Source organism: Chanos chanos, chromosome 5 (assembly GCF_902362185.1).
Source record: "Chanos chanos chromosome 5, fChaCha1.1, whole genome shotgun sequence".
Lineage (NCBI taxonomy): Eukaryota > Metazoa > Chordata > Actinopteri > Gonorynchiformes > Chanidae > Chanos > Chanos chanos.
The window spans coordinates 21,623,982-21,648,765 of NC_044499.1; the positions used below are offsets into that span (position 1 = coordinate 21,623,982).

The following is a 24,784-nucleotide window of genomic DNA, read 5'->3' on the forward strand; positions in this document are numbered from 1 at the left end:
ATGGGTTTTTTTCTAATGAACCTTTTCTTGCGAATAGGACTTGCAATTGGATCAAATTATGGATATGTTGAATGGTCGGACAGCGACAAAGACATGGAAATCAGGACTATTTACAGCACTCCAAGTAGCAGAGAGCCTCAGCTTTATCCAACGCTGCTCAGCAACCCCATGACCGAGCGCGCCGTTGTGGCGCATAAGATCGAGGAGGACCTACCGCGGGTGGTCACCTCTTTCCTGCACACAGGAGATTCCTCGACCCTGGAACATATCAACTGTTCGCGACGCTACGAGTTAAGTAGCCTTCGCGGGGGAGCCCATGTCGCCTCGCATTACTCCCTGCACAGCGTGCTGGATACCATGGCACACGCTACCAACTTCCTGAACATGATACTACAAACCAACAGGTCGAGAGAGCAAAGCTTACGACGTGATATCCAATGGTACCACGCGTTAGTAAGGAGTATCCTGGAGGGAGACCCCAAAATCCACCGAGCCGTGGTCACGTTTCATACGGATTCTCCCACGCCTGGTCCGCACGTATTCCTCCAGGCGACCAGAAAGGACAAAGACATAGTTCTCCAAGACCTTTCAAACACTGCTCACCATCGCCTTACAAGCAGGGCACCTGAGTCCGAATGGTACAACGAGTTCAGAGATAGAAAGAAACCTCACTTGTTTAGGAGGGCGCCGGGTCGGGACTCCAAAATCACACAGGACAGTTACGTACTTGATAAAAGTCAAATTAAATGGTCGGCGCCCTACCTGGAGTGTGAACACGGGAACTTTGTGCCGCACTGGCTTCTCACCCTCTCGGCTGGTTTCTATGGGCTGAAGGCTAATTCGGCGCCAGAGTTCAGGTGGGATTCATGTTTTTGTATCGCATTTACACAAGCACATTCATATATTCACAGGACCAAACGCAGTTTATGTCATAAATTAACGCATTCATATCTGAACGACGTGTCTTTATAGGTTAGATATGCCTTAAAATAAATTATTTAATTGTTGCTGACACTCTTCCCAGTGTGTGTGTTGTGAGGATAATGTCGACAAAAGTTCAAAGCAAGACACAGTTGTGTCTTGGAGACTGAGGAGCCCTTCCAGACGTTTTAGGCATCACGACACGATCACGCCGCAAGCTGTTCCTGTTGCTACCCTTATCCTGTCAGTGCACTGAAGCAGGTGTTGAACTGAGCACTAAAAATAATCATTGGTGTCCTCGCACCACACTGTTAGTTTCCTCAAGTGAATTTTTGATACGGGGTCCCATTCGGTGAATAGAATTTGTTTCGCTGATACATATGCAAAACAGAGTGATGCTATTAATGCTAATAACTTGTGATAAGTGCGCCAAGATAAGTGAAATTTACATTTCCTTAAAGCTTAAACTGCATAACCTGACTGTGCAAACCCAAACGGTTTTCTAGAGTAAAATATACAGCATATGCAACAAATTTACATTAAAACTGGCCACGCCACGTTCAAAAAAGCGTCCTGTCAGTCTTTGATTGATCACAGGAGGTTTTGTTTAATTAATGCAACCTGGACCCATGCCGGTAGCCCAGCTTCTAAGACAAACCAGATGGTTGGGGAAGCCACAGAAGGAGACAGGTACCGGGAATAATTAATGGGATAGCCTTTGTGTGGCATGCCCAGTTTGCTCGACTGGAATGTGATGCTGAAACTATCAACAAATGTATTGTTTTACTGAAGTGCTCAATAATGGCCATATATTGATCTATTTATTTAGCTGCAGCAAGACTTGATTAGACATTCACACTCATGATATACATCGATTACAGAGACGGAGACAGAGGCACAGACTTCTTTTTCCACTCCTCTCCCATTTAGACTCCAGCTTGAGTGTGTATTCGTTTGTGTGAGTGTGTGTGTGTGTGAGTGTGCGTGTGCATGTATGTAAGTATGTGGGTGTAAATACAGTGTATGTTGCACACACAAGACAGCTTTGGTATCATGAACACCACAAACCGTTTTGACTTTCAGGCCCCTGTTCGGGTAATTCCAAAATCGATCAAGTCATGAATAAATTTCACAAGCTACACGACTGCAATTTAAAACTGCTTTGATCTGGGAGCCTGTGAACTGAATGAGTGGATTTAGTAGAAGATAATGCATTTGTTTTTATGGACAGCAAATAAGTTTTAAAACAGAGTTTTAGATAACAGAGCTTTGGTTCATTCCAAACCTATGGAGACTGCAATGATTGTTAAGAACAAGATGCAGCCAGTCAGGTATAATTGATAAAATGAATGTGTCAGTCATTGAATTGTTAAATATCAATGTTTCTCAAGGGTGTTTGCTATACAGGTGCCATTTTTCATGATATAGAACACTTTTTCATGGCAGGGCACCAATCAGATCGCAGTGTGGCTTACGTAACATAGCATTATGAGGAGGACCATGTCTCTGTTTCTGGGTTCTGTCTTTGACTACGTCTCAGTGTTTCAGACTAGCAGAGAGAGAGAGAGAAAAAGAGAGAGAGAGAAAGAGAGAGAATGTGCAAGCTTTTCATTTTCATCTGGAGCCTTAAACTATCTATAAACTTCAAAAGGTATCTCCAGATCTGTGAAAATTGGTGATAAGGTTGATCTTTATACATCTTCTAAAAGTTCATATGAAAAAGTAGGAGTCTCTTGCTCATTCTGTTTCTCCCTCTCTCTCTGATAAGACTGGAATCGTGATAAGACTGGAAATTGTTTACAGAACTAATCTTTGAACTTATGAAGTAGGACTTTTTTATTTAAAGCGTGACTTTTAAAGTTCACGCATTTCATTTCAGACCATTAACACTTGGAGTCTTAGGACTCTGGTTGGAGTTATTAGGACTCTGGTAATAAAACTGTGAACGTGATGACCTTTAATTGACTGAGTCAGGACATTAAAATGTCTTAGCACTGCTCACGGTTAAAAAAAAAAAAAAAAGGTTCTATCACATTCTGTAGAGCAATGAACTGGGCTGACATCTCTTGAATAAAAATGTGGTTCAGACTTAGTGAAGGATGGTAGAGGGATTTTTTAGGCCAAGGAATTTAGTTTTGTCTGTTTGATCCTCAGAGCTTAGAAAACATGGTTATATGTAAAACTACTAAGTATTGCAGCAATGCTAACATTGAGTAGCATGTTCATTGAATTGTCAGAATTTATGGTAGTTAATTACCACCATTATTATAATGATAAGAAATGACAGTTAAGAGTAAAATATGGCATAATCTTAAGATCCACTTGGCTGTAAAACTAGCCAACCAGTTAGTCAACTGATTAAACTGACTACTGAAAATTGATTATGTGACCACCAACCTTTTCCTTGTGATTCTTGTGACCTGACATGAAGGAGACAAAAATGCTGCATGACATTTAGATTACAGCCAACTAACAGCTGATTTTTGCTTTTGCTTGAGTGATAAAGGTAATGTAAATGTGTAATAACAAGGTAATAATGTGTATTTAAACATTAATAATCTTTCCTGGGAAAAAGCAGCGCTATTTAGATTAGACTTCCATGACAAAGGCTGCTTAAACTAGATCAGAGACATTGATGGAAGCCTAATGAGTAAATAACTTCAATGTCCATTCCCCAGTGACATTCTATTCATTATGTTAAGAGTATTGCAGAGGGAACTTTAGAGAACCACTTGCACAACCAGTCGTTAGGACTATCTCGAATCACAAAGGTACAATTACCAGGACAGGCAGGATGGAAATATCTATACAAGAGAGGCCGCTCATAACTCTTTTTCACCTGTTAGTTTACGAGCGTCTCCATGGAGACCTAGTGCCCATGCCGTGTCCTTAGATTAACTTGCATCTGTGCTTGGAACCAGGAGCCGAAATGCGACCAATTGGGTGCATTGTGATACCCGTCCCAGCGGGTTGTAACTCAGAAATTCAACTCACGACTACAGCTAATTTAGCTAATTACAGCTAAATCGGGGCTGTTATATTGTGGAGACAGTGGCAGAAAAATGGTGCAATTTGACAACGGAAATCTGTCATACGGACTGTGACATGGTCCCTTTGGGATAACAGAGAGAGAGAAAGAGAGAGAGAAAGAAAGAGAGAGAGAAGAGTAGTGTTGTGCGCCAGAATAAATTATACTCACCATTTGTGGCAAGAGACTTCAGATACAAACTTCAGAACTCAATGAGAAGACAATGCATCCACGGGGGAAATGAATAGACATTCATAGGCTATTATAAATCGTTTCATGAGCTCACAGTGGAAGAGGGTGGTCTTAAAAACAAGAATCAGTCTGCAGGATCCAAATCCCCCTGTGAAATTTTTTACCTTTACCAAAATATCATCAAAAACGCACTGACTCTGTTATATTTGTTCCATCTGTCAGTTAAATAATATGAGAATATCAGGCAGTTTGTTATGTCTACAAACACCTGCCAGTTGGAGCCAGTCAGTGAAAATCAAGTCTTTTATCCCCTATCCTCTGGATATGTCTGTAAACGAGCTGGCGGCCAGACTCATCTCTCCGCCACATCAAAGACACAAGGAGAGGAGACAGAGGGTGTGCTAGATCTTATGAAGCTGTGTGTGTGTGTGTGTGTGTGTGTGTCTGTCTGTCTGTTTGTGTGTGTGTTGCCTTCCCTTCCTGGCGTATGTTGTGAGACATATCCTACAGACTCAATTGGTCAAACCGTGATAGCTAAACTGCTGTAAGGGAATGAAAGACAGCGAACACTGTTAGACTGTATGTTGGCGAGGTATACGTAAATGATTGGTTTGTATATCATCCATTGTTAGGGTCTGAGGAGTATGTCTAATTGCCTGAACATGTTTCAGTTTCACACGTTGACAAAAATGACCAGCTGATAACCGTGCAGTCTACTGAACATCTCAGATGTGACTGTAAGCTACAGCCAATCGAAAAAAGAAAAACAAAGTGTAGCAGTGGTTTGTGAACATTGATCTGTAACACCAGGATTAAAGGTGCTGATAACTTCATAATTTGTCAGTTGACTGTAACCATATCAATTCAGTTCAATTCAATTCCATAACATTTGCATAGCACTTTTGACCAACAGACCTTTCAGTTGTACAGGATGCTGGGTCTGTAATCTTATGCCAAAATAAAAAAAAATATCACATCAGGTACTGATGTGAAGTAAGAATATAAACTGATGTTTGCGAAACCTGTCCAAATGAAATTCAGCAAACACCACACATCTCAGTTAATCAGTCCCTCATGCTGCTCTGAGGGTTAGAGTCAAGCCATGGTGGACAGCTGCCCACTGCCTGAGGTAAAAGGGAAACTCAATGTCCTTCACTTTCAGAGGAAACCAGGTTTTCTTCAGACTTAAAAATGACAGTGTTTGTTATGATGGGTCACACAGTTCCCCCGTCTTTCTTGGAAACGGAGGATAAACCTCATCTGCCAGCTTCCCCTCCCACTACTGTGCAACTGTGAGCAATAATAATAATGATAATAATGCCGTCCTGAGGGTTTCCACATAATGCAACATAATGCAAGGTTAAGGTGAAGTATAGAGAAGTTCTTATGATGCTGTACAGTCATACCTTGTGCCAGGTAACTAATACCTAAAGACAGGGCGATATTGTGTGAATTAAAATGACATTTCAGACTGCTATGTGAAAGAAGTTCTATCTGAAAAAGCAGCTTCAGTTTAGTCTCTCCTATTTTTGCCCTATTTAATTCTTAAAGAGGCAATGCAAGCTGGGGAAATAAAAAAAACAGAGCAGAGATTTCTTTCTTTTTTTTTTGTCTCAGTGGTGTCAGTGTCTCTACGAGGGCTGCTTTTCTTCCTCACGTCACGCAGAGCAGTCATCCCATGGTTTTAAAAGGGAGTAACTTTAATGTCTCTAAAAAAAAAAAACGAAATGGAGGCCTTCGGGAATGACAGACTTGGTCCATTTTCCTCACTGCAGTTTTCTCTTAATGACCCATTAAAAGATTTTCCTTTGTTTTCTAATTAGTTAATTGAGTTCACACTGAAAGGATGACTCATCTCATTATGCCTTAAGGAAAACGACTAAAACAGTCCAAGTAGAGAGTCGTTTACGTTGTGATTAGATTTAATTATTGATATGTGCAGTACTACATCATGTCCTTCATAAATACAGTTAAGATTTTGATGTGTGTCTCCATTCTAGGTGTATTTAATTTTGTAGTGAAACCTGCATATTTTTACACCCTTAAGTAACTTTCACCCTTTTACATCCTTAAGTAGCTTTCTTAATTATTTTTAGTTTTGTTTCCCAGTGTATGTTTTCTATTATTCCTTTGATGAAATCATAGAAAAAGATCACCAGAAACAGCATTCTCCGAGTAAAAACCTTTTGAGGGAGAACCATACACATTTTAAATTTTTTTTTCTCATTTTCTGTGTTTCTTGGTGTCTCATAGAGGTGTGGTGAGAGTGGACGTGAACCTCCAGGATGTGGACATTAACCAGTGCTCCACCAGTGGCTGGTTTGGAGGGACTCACCGCTGTAACCTGACCACTATGGAGGTGAGTATGGACATAAGTTTTACATTATTATTATTATTTTTATTTATTTATTTTTTTAACCACAAAATGTTCCAATGCTTTTGTTTGCCTCAGAGAATAGCTCCTGAAGGATAACAGGATGAATTTGTCTGCCATGCTGAGGAACACAATATGATTTGAAAGTACTGTTCTTTTGCTCAGTATTTGAATGAAAGATCTTCATTCTGTTTATTGTACTGTTGTTGTTTTTTTTGTTTTGTTTTGTTTTGTTTTGTTTTAGTTTACCTTACTTAGATTGTTGTATTTTGTCACTAAAATGTATTGTGGTTGTCTGATATGTAGAACATGTTATGTTCTCAACATATCCTCTTTTACTTCACTTGTGACACTTTCTCTTTAGATGTTCTGGATTCTATTTTAATAGCGTTAATTAGGCTGCCGAGTTGTTTGCTTCAGCACTGACACACACACACACACACACACACACACACACACCCAGTGTGACTTGCCTGTCTAATTCTATACTGCGTACCGACATCTTTTTGATCTCTTACTGGCTTACTATCTTCTATGGTTTGTACCCTTTCATACAAAATTTATACATCTGCTACACACGTGTGTACACTGAGCAACATCAGAGATCACGCGGATACACATGCAAATGCTAGCTTTACTTTCATTTGCTAAATATTGCAGTAAGACCTTTTTAAATGTAGTTTAGTATTTGTGTATGGATCAAATGTATTGCTTGTACAGTAAATTCCTGCCTCAGCTCAGTTTATTTTTGCATCATACTGTACGGGTATGATGGTGTTTCGTCATTTGCACTGTGCTGCCCCCCCCCCCCCCCCCCTTCGTTTTTTCCTTTTTCCTTAGACCTTGATATGGTGTGTGGTTTGCTCTCATCCATCTGAGTGAGATGTGCTATTGATTGAGCTGTCCATCATCAGAAGTGTTTCTGAGGTGATTTGTGGAGGTAGTCATTTGGAGGGCTAGCTGTTAAGGTTCGTGCTTTGGAAGAGACTTGACTGTACCTTATGATCCATAATAAATGCAGTGTAATGGATTGTAGCGGACTCGCTGAATAATTGACTATGCTCTTTGTCTGTGTGTTCCCCCACCCTTGGGACTGCTGGTGGAAAACAGCAGAAAAGGAAAGGAAAGTCTTTGCATCCCTACCCTTCAGGCTGCTCACTGGCAGCAGTGGCTAACCCAAAGAATTGCTCTGTTCTGAGTGAATCTGTGAGTTTGTGTGTGTGTGTCCTCGTGAGTGCATGTGTGTGCGTGTGTGTGTATGTGTCTGTGAGAATGGGTGAGTGTGTGAATTTGTGAGTGAGAGAGAATGTGAAAGAATAAGAGAGGGAGAGAGAGAGAGAGATTGTATTTGTGTTTGCATTTGTGTGATTGAATAGATGTGAGTGTGTGCATGGCTGTGCACATGTGTGCTTATGTGTAAGTGTCTATGCCCACAGATGTAAGTGTGTGTTTGTGTGTGTGCAAACATGTGTGTGTGTGTGCGCGCGCGTGTGTGTGTGTGTGTGGGCACCTGTGCATGCATGTTTGTTGTTATTTTAGCGTCATTTACATAGTTATATAGTTCATTAATAGATTTGTAATTCAGGACACTAGGGCTACATCTCTTGGAGAGATCTATGTTCTGTCATTACGGCTGCCCTGAGAGCCTGGTGGCTGAAGTTGACATTTTTAAGGAAAGCATCACTCAACCCCAGTGCACCGCGTTGTCCTCCACTGACTCTCCTACAAAGTCTTTTAGCCTGAGCACAGACAGGAGTGGATGTCAGCAACAATTAGCCTCGCTGTCAGAGCTCTAGGTCTCATAAAGAGAGAGCTTGGGAGAGAGAGACTTGCTGTAAATAATCAAGAGACCCTGTGATTTTGCATAGGGCATGATAATTGGCCATGCCCCCCCCCCCCCCCATGCTAATTTGGTACGTTCTACTTCGTTTACTCTGATAATAATGTGATTCTGTTTTTGGATGATAGGGTTCTATTTGCCCAGTTTGCCGTCGTGAACGCACTTCAAAGGTTTTCACACCAATGTCTTAATAACGTGGGCATCTAGCTGCACTCTTGATAATGAATGTTAACCACATGTTGGGTGGTACATCAGCTGTGCTCTTACAAAGGAATGCAGTTCAGTCTCAATATGCATGCTACTGCACTCATCCGTAGTGCTGAGGAATACAAGATTTCCATAGAGAGAAACATTCTGCAGAAGCTTAGATGAGCTGATAATTGGAGCTCTTACTCTTACACACACACACACACACACACACACGCACATATGATTTAACATTTGGAAGTGTTGTCAAAGTAGCTACAGGCATGTTTATATCCTGCTTAAAATATTAACATTCTTTGTTATCAGAACAAAAAACAGATATTTTGTTTAAATGTCATAACAGCTAAATGGTTGCTATGTGTTTTGGCTTGATTATGTGGAGGTGCATTAGCATAAGTGACTATGCCTTGGTTACCACTTCACACTGTGGTTCACACACTGTTGTTGGAATAGAGACTGTGTCCTTAGCTGAAATAAATCAATGACTCATCAATGCAAGCAGGGAGCTGGTACATGGATTTCTATGAAAAGCAGTTTTTACTGCTCTTTGTAAATGAAAAGAAGCAGAAAGAGTGAGTTAAGTTCCTCGGTAACGCTTTGTACCACAGTCAGTGAATTGCTTCCTTTTACCCTCTGACCATCTTTGTTAAGCCTGACCTTCTCTCACAGGATGGTACATCAAGATTTTTATTTAACCATTAAATCAAATGGAGCTTATTCAGCGGAACTTATAAGACAGAATATTTTTTCAGTTCATGATTCAGGAAACCTGAGTTGTTTGGATCTGACTTCCATTTTTTAGGGCTACAAAAACTTGTATGTAAGTTAGAAACACATTCATCCAGATTTCACATTCTCTGATTTTGTCGTACCCAATACGTACAGTGCCTTTAAAAAAAATCTAAGTAAAGCAACAAGAATATCTAGAAATGAGACTGGCGAATATCGTATTCAGGACATCCAATGAAACACTAGGCTACAAATGAGAAACTGAGAAGATTACATCATTATGTTAGCATACATTAGGGATATTAGGAAATAAAAAGACTTTGTCCTCTTGTTGACTGACAAAAAAAGAATGAAAAAGCAGGAGAACAATGTAAAACACTGTCTGATTATGTCTGGAGCTTTTCAGACCCCTCCCAAAGGTGGTCTGTGATTGGTCTCTCATTTTGCTATTGATTCCATTGTTCTAGAACCTTTGATCCCATGACCCTGCTCTGCCCTCTGGATCCTTACTGGGGTTTTGCTGAACCATATCCACTTCTATTCTATACCTTTTTGACCAATTTGTTAAATTGTCTCTGATAGAAATTTACTCTTTTTTAGTCACCCAGAACCAAACACAACCTCTCATGCATTTTAAATGCTCCTTGGAAGAGAAGTTACATAAGCTTCTGTGCTTATGTAATTACGAGATTTGAAAAAAATATCTTAGGAGTATTGCAAGAGTACTTTTTATCCTGTGTGTAAGTGCAGACTGCCCTACCATAGATAATGGGATCCTTTGATTGGGTGCTTGATTTTTAGTGGGATAACGTGTTTAAGCTATGCATAGATCAAAGCACGAATCTTTCATTGCCTACGTATAGTGCAGCACATATGCTCTCAGCAATTCTGTCATCCCTGCACTGTGGCAATTTCACGGTGTAGACATCTACATGAAAACTGTTCGTGTCGCAAAGATACGGTTATGAGGTTGCGGTTTGTAGAGAGGTGGCCAGCACAGAATACTTCAAGCGATTCTTTGCTGGAATATACCAGCTCCACCAGTCAAATTCCAACTGGAGACAACCAATTAATTCAACAAATGCAATTGCTTATGGATAGTATGGGTGGGTGTGGGTATCATGTCAGGGAGAGAGAGAGAGAGAGAGAGAATTAATGCATTTATGCTTATATGCCAAATGTGAGCATGGAAAAAAGAGAAAGAATATTATATATGTACATAATTTAAAAGTAGGAAATAGTAGCCTTCCCTCTATACTTCACTAAAAATTAATGAGCTTATCCCGTGAGCATGTGCCCTCACTTGTCCACGACAAAACGTAATCTGCCCTGTCAGTCAAAGAGAAAGAATCCTCCATCTTCCTTTCTCTCTCTCTCTCTAAAAACATTTATAGCCACCAGCCTACTCTCTGTCATTAAAATCCCTCTCAATCCTTTATTAGTGTCATTCCTCACCCAAATACCCTTAATTACTGAGCTTCCTCAACCAGCCAAACATCATTCACAGCACTTAAGACACTCAGAAGGAGTTCAGTGGTGCTCTTCCAATTGATCCGTCTCACATACACACATAGAGTGTGGTGTATCTTCTGTAGACCTAAGTCTGGGCAAAAAACGCAGAGAAGTTGCAGGAACATGGCAATGCGTATGTCTAAATAAATGATGAGAGGGCACTCATCTGGAGCTGTTTGCTTGCTTTTTTTATCTGTCTGTCTTCAAGAAACTCAACGTAAATATTGATGTTTCTACCTCTCTGCGTCGCTTCCCTTGGTTGCTTTGTCTTATATATATACATACACACACACACACATATATAAATATATATATATATATACACACACACACACACACACACACACACTGTATATGTATGTATGTAGGTATGTATGTATGTATTACAGTTCACCATATCCCTATAGATTTTTGTCTCTCACTCTGATCTATAGGCACTGAAATGGGCCTTTCTACCCATATATTATTTACAGTTTCAAAAAAATTCTGTATTAAATAAAATGCCATTTCTAGAAACATTTAGGACGATGTAACAGATGCTGTTCTGATACCTGCTCTGAAGACTGTCATGCCAATGGTATAGATAAATTCTGGTTAACGGTTCACTGTTAGCATTAGATTGAATACTAATGTCACTTAGCTATGACCATAACCTGATTTGAGCATTTGAACCCATTGAAAATACAGTTATTCTGAAAAACTCTGTTTGTAGCTCAGCGCTCTGAACACTGAAACTAGAAATTATTCAAAATAACTGTCAGGAAGTACAACGGCGCTGGACACAAGTGCGGAGAACTGAAGGATTTTATAAATGAGACATAAATGATAAATGAAACAAACAGAAAGAAGCTCAACACAAACAGGGTTAACAGGGGGCCAAAGAAAGAGTGCAAACGGGTTAACAGACTTGGAAACTTTGGCACACGAAACACAAGACGGCTCAGTAGACACTGGGAAAGCGTAGAGTTTGCACTGACTGATCTGACGGAGGGGTTTAAATAGTGAGAAGTATAATCGAACTAAAGTGAGGGCGGGTGTGCAAGAGGAGAGTGATCAGACCGGTGATTAGTAGACCGGTGGCGCTGAGCGCGGAATGGCTGAGACTGGCGAGGGAGGAGGCGAGGTTGTTACAATAACTCCTCATTAGCTTTAACATATGGTAAATAGTAGCATTAATGTAACAAGTACAATACAACTCTTCAAATTCAATACTCCCATATAACCAAGTTCCTGGATCAGCACATTTAGTAACTAGGAAATTATTTACTACGTACTTAAAGAGCAGAAACACAAATGTAAATGTTTATTACAACAACCAAATTCAAACAGTGCAGAATGAATCTAATGCTGAATAAATTGGGATTTAGATGGAAACAAGGCGTACTTGCTACAGACACATATACAACTCAATCTAAACTACACACAACAAGACCAACAACCAATGATAGACAATAACAATATCCTTGCTTCCTTCAGTATACCTGAATGAACAAGTACACTTGTATGAATTATCACTCATGAAGAGGCACGTTTCATCAAAAAACAAACAAACAAAAAATCCAACTATCTGGGTGGTGTTCTAGTAGAGTTGCTTAGACTAATGATAGTGAAGGAAAGAGAGGAAGGGGAGAGGAGAAAGAGTACGCCCAGCCATGTTCAGGTGTGGGACACCAGAGTCATTGAGATTGATTTTAGAAGACTGCGAACGAGACTGTGTTGGCACCAGAGGAGTCTCCTAGCATTGCTTCCTTAGTGGTGAGACTGGGCCAATTCTTCACGGGGACGAGTAGGTGGGGACGAGCTGATGGAACACGACAAGCGGATGGACCACATGAAGGCTATTTTATGCTTTGAGCAATATCAAGTACGATTGCTCTAACATTGCAGACAGCTCAGATTCACTGACAGCCTGAGAATCAGCTGTTGGTTAATCAGCCAGTGGTTCTTTAAAAGCCCTATAGCACATTTATGGCTATATCATTGATCACAGGTTCAATATACACAGTTATTCCGTAGTGTTGTACAGATTAGTTTAATTTTCTTTTGTTCTATATGGTTCATAAATGAGTGAGGGAATGTTGATTGGACTTGTGACATGGCCCGAGTTCCATCCCCACAGGAAACTAACCTCTGAGGTGATTTGGTTTTCACTGGAGTTGATAAGTCGTCGAAGCTGGCGTCTGTTAGATGTTACGATGACTGAGTTTTTGCTTTGATGTGTATTGTTTCTGAATGCAGGGGGGTTTGGCTATGGAAGAGGGAAATTAGGATCATAGGGAGAGGAGGACAGAGAGGAGGAATGAGGGTAAGAGAAGGTGTCAAAGAAGGGTGAGAAGGGGTGGGGCGGGGATATAGGGGGGAGTCTGTCCAATTTTTAACATCACCATCAATGAAATATTTATTAGCGCATGTATTGCAATGTAAAAAGTCTCTCCTCCAAGTGCCACCCGACAAGACATTGTTACATAAGACACTATAAAGGCAAGAAAGTGTTGATATGGTTAATGGGCACGCTGAGCAGTCTCTGAACAGAGCTGCTGGGTTAGACCATGGTGCAGAACAGCCTGGTCAGACCATGTGATCTTTGGGTTAAAGTATGCTAGGGGAAAAAAAACCCTTTAGTTAATAGAATGCTGGGATAGCATCTTTAGGCCGGAGATTGATGGGACAGAGAGTTAAGCTTGTATCACACTGGAGAGTAGTCTTAAGAGTAAAGCCAGAGCTGTTAGGTCAGAGCATGCTGGACATGTTGTGTTTTATTCATTACCACAGTAGAGATGGCCTGGTCATCACAGGGCTAAAGCACAGGACTGCCCCTGAGGGACAGCTGTCAGAGTACTAGGTACACACACATAGTCTCACTCACACACATGTGCACACCCACAAACATATACACAACTACACACACACACACACACACACACACACACACACACACACACAAAAACACACACAAATGCAAACATACTCACACACACTCACACTCACACTCACATTCACACTCACACACATGTCTAAATTTATCCTCCGCAGACACAAGCTGCCAAGCCGAGGCACCAGAGAGTGAAAATGACTTCAGCTTTAAGTAGCTGCCTGCTTTCTCCTTGCAATGAATTTCAAACTCCCAAATTTGATTTGCCTGCTCCCCCCAGACCCCTTCCACCCCCACCCCTCTTGCACAGCAAGCCTTCATTTGTGGATATTTCTTAATGTGTTGACTCCCATGGTCCTCTGAGAGCTCGAAGCGGTGAAAAAACACTCCACTCTATCTTTACGCATTTAGAAGTTTCCAATTGCTAGCGTTTTATCAGCAGCGGCAGTTTGTACACAGACATATGTTATTAAAATGGAATCCTTATCGTGTGTGTGAATTGCGGCGAGCCTGACAGTAAGCGTAATGAAAAGCGTTTCCTGTGGCCTAGGGTATTGGAGCTGTTACGAAACATATTTTGCCACCCGCGGGGAGGTGAGTCAGTGTATGAATCCACATCTAGCCCCTCATCAAAGCGTCGCCCCACGGTAATTAATTTCACTCTGGTTTACTTTGTACCCCGAGACCTTTTGAATCTGTCTTTGAGACGACCAACATGTGACAGGGTGACTGCAGATCAGATGGGTTGTCTTCATTGGAGATGACGTTTGATGGACAAATACGAGTAGACAGTGGGAACGGACTGGTGTGGGGAGGGGGGGCTGAGTATTCACGTATGGGTGGGGCTTGGGATATGTGGAAGTATCTTAGGCAGGCTCAAGGCATTTTCTCTGTGCTAATGGAAAAAACAGCCGTCTCAAAATAGATGGAACACTGTATTTTCAGAGGGAAAAAACCTATAGTGTTATGGCGCTGGAACTCTCCAGACATGAGTAAACGGTGGGTTATCTTACTAAAGAATTTTTCTTAGATCGAGACGGCAGCAGGCAACCCGCTGGGAAAGCCTGATTGTGCAGATTTAGGGTCTAATGCTTTCGGCTTATTTATAGATCACTTAGAACTCAGTGTATAATTTCCCTACTGCTTCACTACCATGTTCAAAGGAGAAACTCAGGGTTTTTCACTATTGAGGAACCAAAGCTGCTAAATGCCAACTTGACATTAACTGACTAAAATTACTTGAAATATAAACCAAATTCCCGAAAGGAACCAGATAAAGTTAGGATTTCTTTTTTTTGCCCTATTACCTATAATGTGCAGCCTTATTTTATTGGTTTTCAAAATTCTCTTTCAGTAGTTTTCCAGTGGTCAAACATGTCACCACATGAGTATTTGAGCAGGAACGAAAACAAATCAGTTCTTGTATGTAGCAGAAAACCATGGGTTCGTAATTCCACTTTATCAGTAAGTTATTTTATTCAGTATGTACCAGTTTGTAGTGTATCATCTCAGATCCGAAAAACACTGTGTTCCATTCTGGAGTTAGTCTTTGGTTCCCAATTACCTATTAACTTGCTATCCTTAATTTTTAACACTGGAGAATGATATGGATAGCACTATTAACCATAGTATGGATAGAAAAAAATGGACAATAATTGTAAAACATTTCCAGTGTGGTTTGTCTGAACACACAGTGGCTCAGTGGCTTATTTACTTGGGTCTGCAGTCTACTTGGGTTTGAGACAGACAGCCTTTAAAGTACATTGTTGGAGAATTGTGTCTCAAATGATTGCTCCATGAGTTTCTCCCTCATCCTGCTCTCTGTAATGGTGCAAGCTTAGAGTGTAACCCTGCACACAAAACAACAGTTGCCCTCTGATACTTATCAGGCACAATGAGCTTTTGCCCAGACATCTTGTGTTGTGCTGACGTGATCTCGACACGTGCTGGAGGATCCTCTATGAATCCCACTAGTTGCAATGTTCTGTGTAAGTACCATGGAAGTACACATGGAGCAATAATTAATCTGATTAAAAAATGATTTTGTATTGTGATGTTGAGTCAGGGATGTTAAATAAAAAACACACTAGTGTCTAGATCATGGATAATCGAGAGAGAATACTTTTTATTTAAGACAACAATGCTCATTTTGTTTAAGCATAGATTCAGTGAGGCATCTTAATCAATATATACAGTTAAGAATCCACAATAACTCATTTAAATGTCTCATTTTGTAATTACATCTGTACCAACAACATATTTAATTGAATCTGTTAACTCCAAGAGACACCTGGATTATCCCTCAAATTTAATAAGAGAAAATGTATGGGTTTCTGTGTTCTGTGTTTTTATGCCAATGTTCAATCAAATAGCAGAAACAGCTTGTGTCAAAGATAGCAAAGACAGAGTGAGAAATCTCTGTTTAGTATAGCCTAGGATAGACAAGAAATAGTGTTCATGGTAGATTTACGTTTCCATCTAATGGTGTGCATTCAAAAAAAGGAAACCCATTGAAAAAAATCTGGCTCATGTAATTAAGCAGCCGTCTATTTATCTATGTAACTCCAATGAGATGAAATGAACACACAGTTCTCACTGATTTCCTGCAGACGTTGGCAGCATGGTCAGAGAATGACTTTCATTTGCCCTCAGTAAGAGCCTGTGTTTTAGCCCTTACCCACTTCACACCTCTGGATGTCTCTTTCTCCTGATTAAGAGAGAAAAGAATACAGGCTGGAGGATAAGGCTGTTCTTTGAGAATGCAACAAAAATATTAAAATGTTCATAGGAATTTTACACATAGGCTACATACATTACTTGATAAAATAGGGGGCCTAAACCTTGGTGTATTTATTGGTAGACTTGAACGCATTAACTCTAGACATACTGGAAGTCAGTTTTAGTATCCTAAAAACAATGTAGTTTCTTGAAGCGACAACCGTTTTGTGCAGTCGAACTGATGAGGTTTTGACAGCGAGCCAGAGTGAAAGCTAATGAAATTGTCATCAGAACACGCTCCAAGTGTGTTCCCAAAACTGCCTGCAAACAGTCTGGCACATCTGACAGGGTGGGTGTGTGGCCCTCTCTCTGAAGGCACAATTTGTGCACAAGGTCTAATCATACAAAAGCCTCTAATGATTAATTTAGACATTAATTATGTTCTTTTTTTTTTATGCTTGCCAAAACCAGGTGCTTCTCCGCCTGGTATTTATTATGAGAGATCTCTTAAGCACATTAAAGAGCAGGCTCTTACATAAGAATGAGGTCAGCCAAGGTTCATTTAGAGAGAGAGGAAAAAAACAAAACAAAACAAAAACAACAGCCCATGAATTCCATACCCTCAGATGCTCCCACATAGCTTAAGAGCAACAATAATCCAAATCAGCCTCGCTAGTTAATGAGCCTTTTACGCCAGGATATGATATTGTCTGGTATGTTTTACTGTATAGGCAGTGCTAAATTAGTTTTATTATGCTGTAATATTCAACATTTGAATTTTAGCATGGGTTGAATGAAACTAAACAATGAGCAGGCTTATTTTTGTACAAGTATGGAGTTTTCAAACATTATACTCTTTCATTGTGGTATGTTTGGTTATTACAGACTATTGGTTGGTTTAATATGTCACTGTTTGAATGGGATTCAACTGGATCAAACTGGATCAAACCTGAATGTCAGAGTGAATGACAGATGAGAGGAAAATTGTTCAATATCTGACAGTGAGGTTGAGTGTAGGGCTGCAAAAAGTACAGACAACAAATCATCAGAAAAAGACAGCTGAAATTATATTTTGAGAATTATGTAATCAACTTGTATGTTTCAGTAAACAAAGCTGCTAGGCAATTTTCCAAGATTTTATATGAGCTGTGTTCAGACTGATAGAAATATCAGTTTCCTCTCCCCAAGAGAATTCTTTTCAGGACATCAAATATTGAACTGTCTCATACCTGAGCCTAATACGTCTAAGGAGACTAATTGCTTCTCTCTCTCTCTCTCTCTCTCTCTCTCTCTCTCTCTCTCTCTCTCTCTCTCTCTCTCTCTCTCTCTCTCTCTCTCCTCTCTCTGTATCTCTGTTACTCTCTCAGTGCAAGCCGATCTTGGGCCATGGATTTGTGTTGGACAAGTACAAATGTCAATGCAAGAGAGGCTTCTACCATCCCAGCAGGGTGGCCCTCAACGGAATCTCCAGTAAGTGTCAGAGACTCCACATCCCTGCATATCTTTGCCGTTAATGACACCACATGCGGATCAAGTGCTGAATTTCATTAGGTTTCCCATTTTGTGAACGGGAAAATTCTGATGGATTCTTGTGCGGAGAACTGAAAATATCTCATCAGTGCATGGATCACTAATTTTAACTGGTCGGGTATTTATAAACAGAGCTTACAGGGTTAACGCGTTTCTATGGCGATATTAACCGGACCAGCGGGTGCTGTTTATGCATCAGCATGTCAAGTGGTGATTGTTCTTTCAATAAACTAAACAACACTATTTCATATGCTGCTCTATCTCTGCCAATGTTTCATTTCATGTACCTGCAATTAACATTGTACCTTTTTTTTTCTTTAAGAGTGCGAACAACAAACAAGATAAAACCTTGTATTCTGTGATGGTTTTCACATAATTACACTCATTTTTTTCCCTCAATTTCGTTCTGCATGAATTATTCACAAAACTACTGTTTATGAGTAAATTATGAGGGTATATTCTTTTGATAAAAAATTATGTAAATAGTGCTTTTTCGTATGGAACATCATGCAGAACTAAACCTGTGTGAAAGTATGTGTTGAATGCCAAAAAAAAGTGGTACATTTTTATTCAGTCAAGTTGGTCTAAAACTGGTGACCAAGAGAAAACTGACTCTTATGACAAAGGCCTCTAAGCAGTAACTACACAGAGTCAGATACTTTATATAGAATATAGAAACAGCCTTGTCAATGGACAGTGAGTTGCACACCCCACATTTGGGTCATTCAGTGCTTTAGCTTGCTCTTCAAAGTAAACTGTTGAAACTGTTGACTTAAAGAAAATATCTCCCAAATTAATGTAAGTTTACCGCAAACTTTTGCATTTTACATTCAAAATCCTCTTTTTTCCCCCACAACTGAAGGTAATCCTCAACAAAGGACAAATTTACAGCAATCCAGACACACACAGAAACAGAGCACAGATTCAGTTCACGCAGTCAGACCTGTGATAGATCTCTGCCTAAAGCTGGGGTATCAGAGTGAGTGCTCAGTGGAGGGCAGTCAGGTGGAGGAACATCCCAAAAGCCCAGAGATTAGTGAGGGTCTGCTGGACTGCCAACTGGCACATGCCCGAATTCAGCTTTACTAGTATCTCTCTCTCTCAGTGTGTGTGTGTGTGTGTGTGTGTGTGTGTGTGTGTGAGTGTGTGTGTGCATGTTTGGTAGCCGTTGCTTACTGAGGCACATTTTTGTTGAACCTGTCCAGCTGTCATCTGTCTCTACGCTGTAATAATGATATGGACAGCACTGGGGGTTAGGGCAGACAGTAGCTCTACAACCTGGGAAAGGTGGATCATAGTCCATGACAACATGGTAATGGTGGATCATTAGATTCAGTCAGAATTTCAGTACAGTGCATTGTTGAACTGTATCCATAATCCACAGCTGTTTACTGCAGTATGATTTGCTGCCTGGATTTTAATTAAGATTATCATTTATTAAGATTATCTGATTTGCCATACTGATATCAGAGTTTACAAGGAGGAAGACATCATATCTCACTGACTGAAAAATGGACTATTGTGTGAAAATCCAGGACTGATAGATAGATAGATAGATAGATAGATAGATAGATAGACAGATAGACAGATAGATAGATAGATAGATAGACAGATAGATAGATAGATAGATAGATAGATAGATAGATAGATAGATAGATAGATAGACACACGCGCGCGCACACACACACACACACATTGAAAGACCTAAAAATAGATCAGCATTCAAAAGAGTTTTCACAGCTTCTTAATGAAGTGATGGCAGCACTGGAAAAAATGATATGATTTACATAAAAGGAGACTAACAAATTTGTCTGAATACGCCCATTTTCAGCTGTCTTCAGCTCTGTCTCAGGCCTCTACCGGTTTTTGCTTTACGTGTCAAATTAAGCTGTTCACCGCTTTGCACTGTTTGTTTTATAAGTCAAAATAAGCCATTTACTTCAATTTATATTTGCTTTACATGTTTAAAAAGTATTGTGATACAGCTGAAAATCAAAAGGAATTCATGGCCAGGAGAAACTGGTACAAACCATTGAGCAACACAAAACGAAGTAGGCTACTTAAGAATGCAGCAGTTCAGGGTCTTGCTATGTGGGATTATCTCGGTTTTAGGTAATTACACTTCATATATCACAGCATTCATGTGCACTGTCACATGATCATAGAAACAGCTCAAGGTTGTTTAGTTTCTGGTTGTAATGCTGATTATATGGGAACCCAATTGCAGAGGTGGACCAGAGGCTGCAGGGGTTTGAATAGAGGTGACTTACTTAAATTCTCAAAACACTCTTTGAGAAGAATCCAAAATAGCTCCAAAGACTAGAGATTAATGAAGAAACTAAGTAACAAAAGAACGAGGCTTAGGCAGGACATGAGATAATAAGACTGGCAAACGCCAGGATTGAGCACAGTATCGACATAGAAAGAGGACTTAAATGCACCAAGGCAAAGGAGAGGTAAAAACAGGTTTTAATGAAGACACATGAGATGAAGAACATACCCTTATGCAGGAAGGTAAGGCTAGTCGGGATGTCACTGAGTTTAGCTGATGAATAATTTTGAACAGACTAGGGCTGTCCACATTGGCTAATGCTTAGTTGACAACCAAACTCTCTGGCTAGATCTAAAACACAGGAAAGGTTGTCTCTGGCTGTTGGCTTGTTGTTTTCATACGAATTGAGTGAATCAGAGTAGCCCAAGCCTGTCTGTAAACGTGTCCTCACCTGGAGAGGAAACCCTTAAGTCAGTGGAACCCCAGCCTTTGCATCCTGTGCTGCAAAGAATGGAGGCTGAAAATTAAAGGGACATGCAAGTCCTGTAGATGAACTCCATAGTAGATTATTGACCAACCCAAACCACCCAAACCATACATTAGACTTGTGTTGTGAACAGATCCGACATACATGGCTGATGGATGCCCCGACAAGCTTGAAGAATGATCCCATCGGATCACCTCCGATGTAGCAACCTGGGGAACAGCCAGACAGCCTGACAGAGAACCGCCAGATCCGGATCAAAACATAATGCATCACAAACAGTGTCCACAGTGGAACATCTTACTGGAGCCAGAATTTGGATATTGGGAAAAATGGGTTCAGAAACGTAATCCCTCTCAGATGAGTCATGCAACTAGGAAAAAGAGTCAGTCTTTGCATTCATAGACCCTTCTCCATGGGAGATAAGTAAATTAAAATGGCCGAGGAAGAGAGACCATAAGCTTGTTTAGAATTCTATTGTTTGGCTTCTTTGGTAAGTCAAATAATTATAATTTGGTCCAGGCTGTAAATGTATGCTGTGCCCCTCAACAACCCCCACAAGCCAATGCTTCCACTTGTCCATAGTGAGATTAATGGCTGGTAACTCCCTGTTATCCATGTTGTAGTTTCTCTCTGCAGGTGACAGGTGACAAGCAACAGGCGGCGCTTGCGTGGAGACTGTTATACTTCTCTGACCTCTACGAAAGAACATCTACGACTGAAGCATCAGCTTCTACAAAGATAGGGAGAGATGGGTTAGGGTGAATGAGAATGGGTCTGGAGATTCACTTCAGTTCATCAGATGAAGACTGTGCCTGTGCTGTCCAATGGAAATGAGAAGGAGATCCCTTAGTCAAGGCAGTTAGGGCAGGAAGCAATAGAACTGAAATTCTAAATGAACTTTCTATAAAAATGAGCAAAACGAATTAAATGCTAAACCTGCTTGTATATGGTTTGTTGGGGCCAACTGATAACTGTTCGGACCTTCTCTGCATCCAGCTGTATGCCCTCAGGGGAGACAATATATCCTAGAAAAGAAACTCAAGAAACAGAAAACTTTTATTCCAAGTTTGATTTAAGCATTATGTTTGTGTTATTGCTAGAGTTCTCATCAAACATATTGAATATGATCAGACATTGACCTGCACTGAGCACTGGCTCATCCAAAAGGCATCACCAAGTATTCATAATGACCTGTTAGGATGCTGAATGTGGTTTTCCCCTCGTCATTCTCTCTAATCCTGGTCGGGCAGTGAGCAAATCCAGTTTAAAAAACTGGCTCCTGAAGGAGTTTGAAGGTGGTTGATGTTACAGGCAAGAGATATCAGGTCTAAACTGTTATCTTGTTCAGTCCACGATCAGTCCAATCAGTACAAGGGTAAAGGCCACCACCATTTTTACAGAAGAAAAAAAGAAAGAAGAAAAGTGCACTTGCAGGTGAGGTGGGGGTACGGATGAATCTTGTCTTGAGAGTATCTTGAATGTACTCCTCCATAGCTGGCAAGTCAGGAACTATTGAGGGAGTGAACGTGCCCTCTGGGACAATAGTATTAGTCAGACAGTATGATCCATGAGTAGGGATGTAACGATACACTCAGCTGACGGTTCGATTCAATTCACAATGCTATGTTTATGGTTTGATTCATCCACAATATTTTTAAGAAAATCAATTGAACTGACACTGGAATGAAAACAATGGATTTATTTTTGATGCATTAACAATGCTGAACTATTGTTGTCTTTTTGTACCATTCCATTACATCTGGGTAGCTAGATTCAGTGTATGTGCAAAACACTTGATATGTAATGATAGCCCAGCTTCTCTCGCTGCCACCTCCATGTTGCGTGTATTGTCAGTAACGACAGCAATACTGTCATTTGGTCTTTCAAGTTCCAACTCCAAAACGGCCTTTTTTAAAACTTCAGCTATGTTTGTTCCTGTGTGCGTCTCAAAAAGCAGAGGAGTCTGGAGTACAAAACTTTTCAGTACACACTCATTATTGGTAACATGTGCCATTGCTGTAATGTAGCTCTGAACAGCCCTGGATGTCCACCTGTCTGTCCTCATCACCAAACGTTAGGCACTTCTCAGAGTTTCTGCCACCTTGGTTTTGGCTTTGTTGTACATGGCTGGTGATACAGACTGACTAAAGTGAGGGTGTGACGGGATGTTGTATTGGAGCTCTAGTGTAAGTAGTAGGCAAAATCCTTCGTTGTCAAGTACCGAGAATGGTCTCATGTCTTTAGCGATAATCACTCCTATGGATCTGGTGATATCTTGTGCTCTTGCACATGCATGAGGCGATGGGGATGCAAACTTTTTTCAAAAGAAGTTTGGCCTTAAGCACTTTCTTTCTCACATCCCCTGACCAAAGTTTGTTGTGTGGTGACATTGTAGATGCTGTGTCGTATTCATGGTATTAGCAGTAGTGTAGCTGATAGTTTTTCTAAAGTGTTTGCATACATCTTTGTTTTGTCAGTTAATTTGTCGCCATTCTCCTGTTCAATGATTGGAAAGCCAGAAGGTTGCCACACCTCTGATTTAAAGAAGGATGGCATGTCTTATTTTGAACGGTATGTACTTTGATTAATTCTGGAGAATGATGTGCGATATATCAAAGTATTTATTTTGGATTTAAAAAAAAAAAAAAACAGGTTCATTGACTTGCAGATAAACCACACTCACTCACACAGACTGAAACTGTGCTGATGAACTCCAATTACGGGTGCCACAAACCAATTACAATCAAGCACACTGAACCATCTAATAGGAATACTTGTTACCATGCCATATTCCCAACACTACCATTAAACGAGTATCCCCAATATACTCTATGTGAATATTACATGGCGCATCCTTGATTTCAATCTCAGCTCCAGCCACACTCATTATGTTTCATGCTGACGCTGCTAGTCTGCTACTGAAACCCCTTCTTTCTGTCTATGACTGAAACATATAAAAAACATGGGGCCTCAACTGAAATGCCAGAGGTGTGGTGTATTACTTTGTGCACTGGTAGCACAAATAATCATACAGGTGACTACTTTCACTTTATATATTTATTTACCACCGCTGATGAATTGTAACGTAGTGACTGTTATGTTTGGTGTTTGTATGTATTTGTATGTCTAAACATTTGAAATAAAATGTTTAGTGATGATAATAATACAACAATATAATTAGAGCTGATGACCAAAACCATCCAGCTTACACGATGTGTTCCGTCACATTTATGCATTACGATGTATTGTGCTATGATGTATCGTTAAACCCCTATCTGTGAGGACAAAGAACTGAGGTTTACTTTTTACTGAACACTTTTCTTAGATTGTGATACTCAGGAGGTAGTTTTGACATCTCAATAGAGTCATCAGAGATAGATGGACTGGGGCTTACTGGCTGTACACCAGATGGATGACAACTGTGCGTCTGTACCAAATGAGTAGGTGGACAAAGACACTTGCTCTCACAAGAAGAGCTCCACTGCATGATAGATCTGTAGCTCCAGGAGAACTGTGGATTGTGGTGTTGTTGCCAGGGATAACCATGGATCAAATGGTCATGTAGAGACATGAGAAGATACTGAGTTATTGTTTCAATATGAGATTCATTCAAAGTTAAATACAGAGGTTTGGTTTGGTACCTGATTATTCCAGACCAATCCAAAGTTTTCCATCCAAAGCTTGATTCCTCCAGGAGACAAGACAGTCTTTAAAGGGTATATGCAGTCTTTGTGTTAATCACAAGTCTACAAAATGATCAGGTGTACCACTATCCACTAAAGCCCTGAGAGAAATTCTTTTGTAGCACAGGTCATTCCAGATAAGTAATGCTGGTAGTTAAAGGTGTAAAGGCTCGAGTGCAGTTCTGCTCATTAGGATCCCCCTCTCCTTAATGAGCTCTGTCTATAACTAGAAGCTTTAGGTAATTGGACCGCATGCGAACAGCCACTCCACAATACCAGCGCCCCTCTCACAATCGCCCACTCCCCTTTTCCAGAGATAAATGGGTTCGGCCAAGCCACATCAGTTCCTCGTCTGAAGGGCTACTGGAGTGAGATGATTCAGCAGAAAGTGGGGCTCTAGCCAAGGACTCATAATTCTC

At 40.4% G+C, this 24,784-nt stretch overlaps 1 protein-coding gene across 1 annotated transcript in view; it reads left to right on the plus strand.

The window, feature by feature from the left end:
- Window positions 1-24,784, plus strand: part of gpr158b (G protein-coupled receptor 158b) — a 39,931-nt gene continuing 15,147 nt past the window's right edge. The window contains exons 1-3 of the mRNA XM_030774085.1: window positions 1-857; window positions 6,395-6,500; window positions 17,761-17,863. Of these exons, the coding sequence (XP_030629945.1) occupies window positions 1-857; window positions 6,395-6,500; window positions 17,761-17,863 (1,066 nt within the window). The remainder of the gene's footprint in view (window positions 858-6,394; window positions 6,501-17,760; window positions 17,864-24,784) is intronic.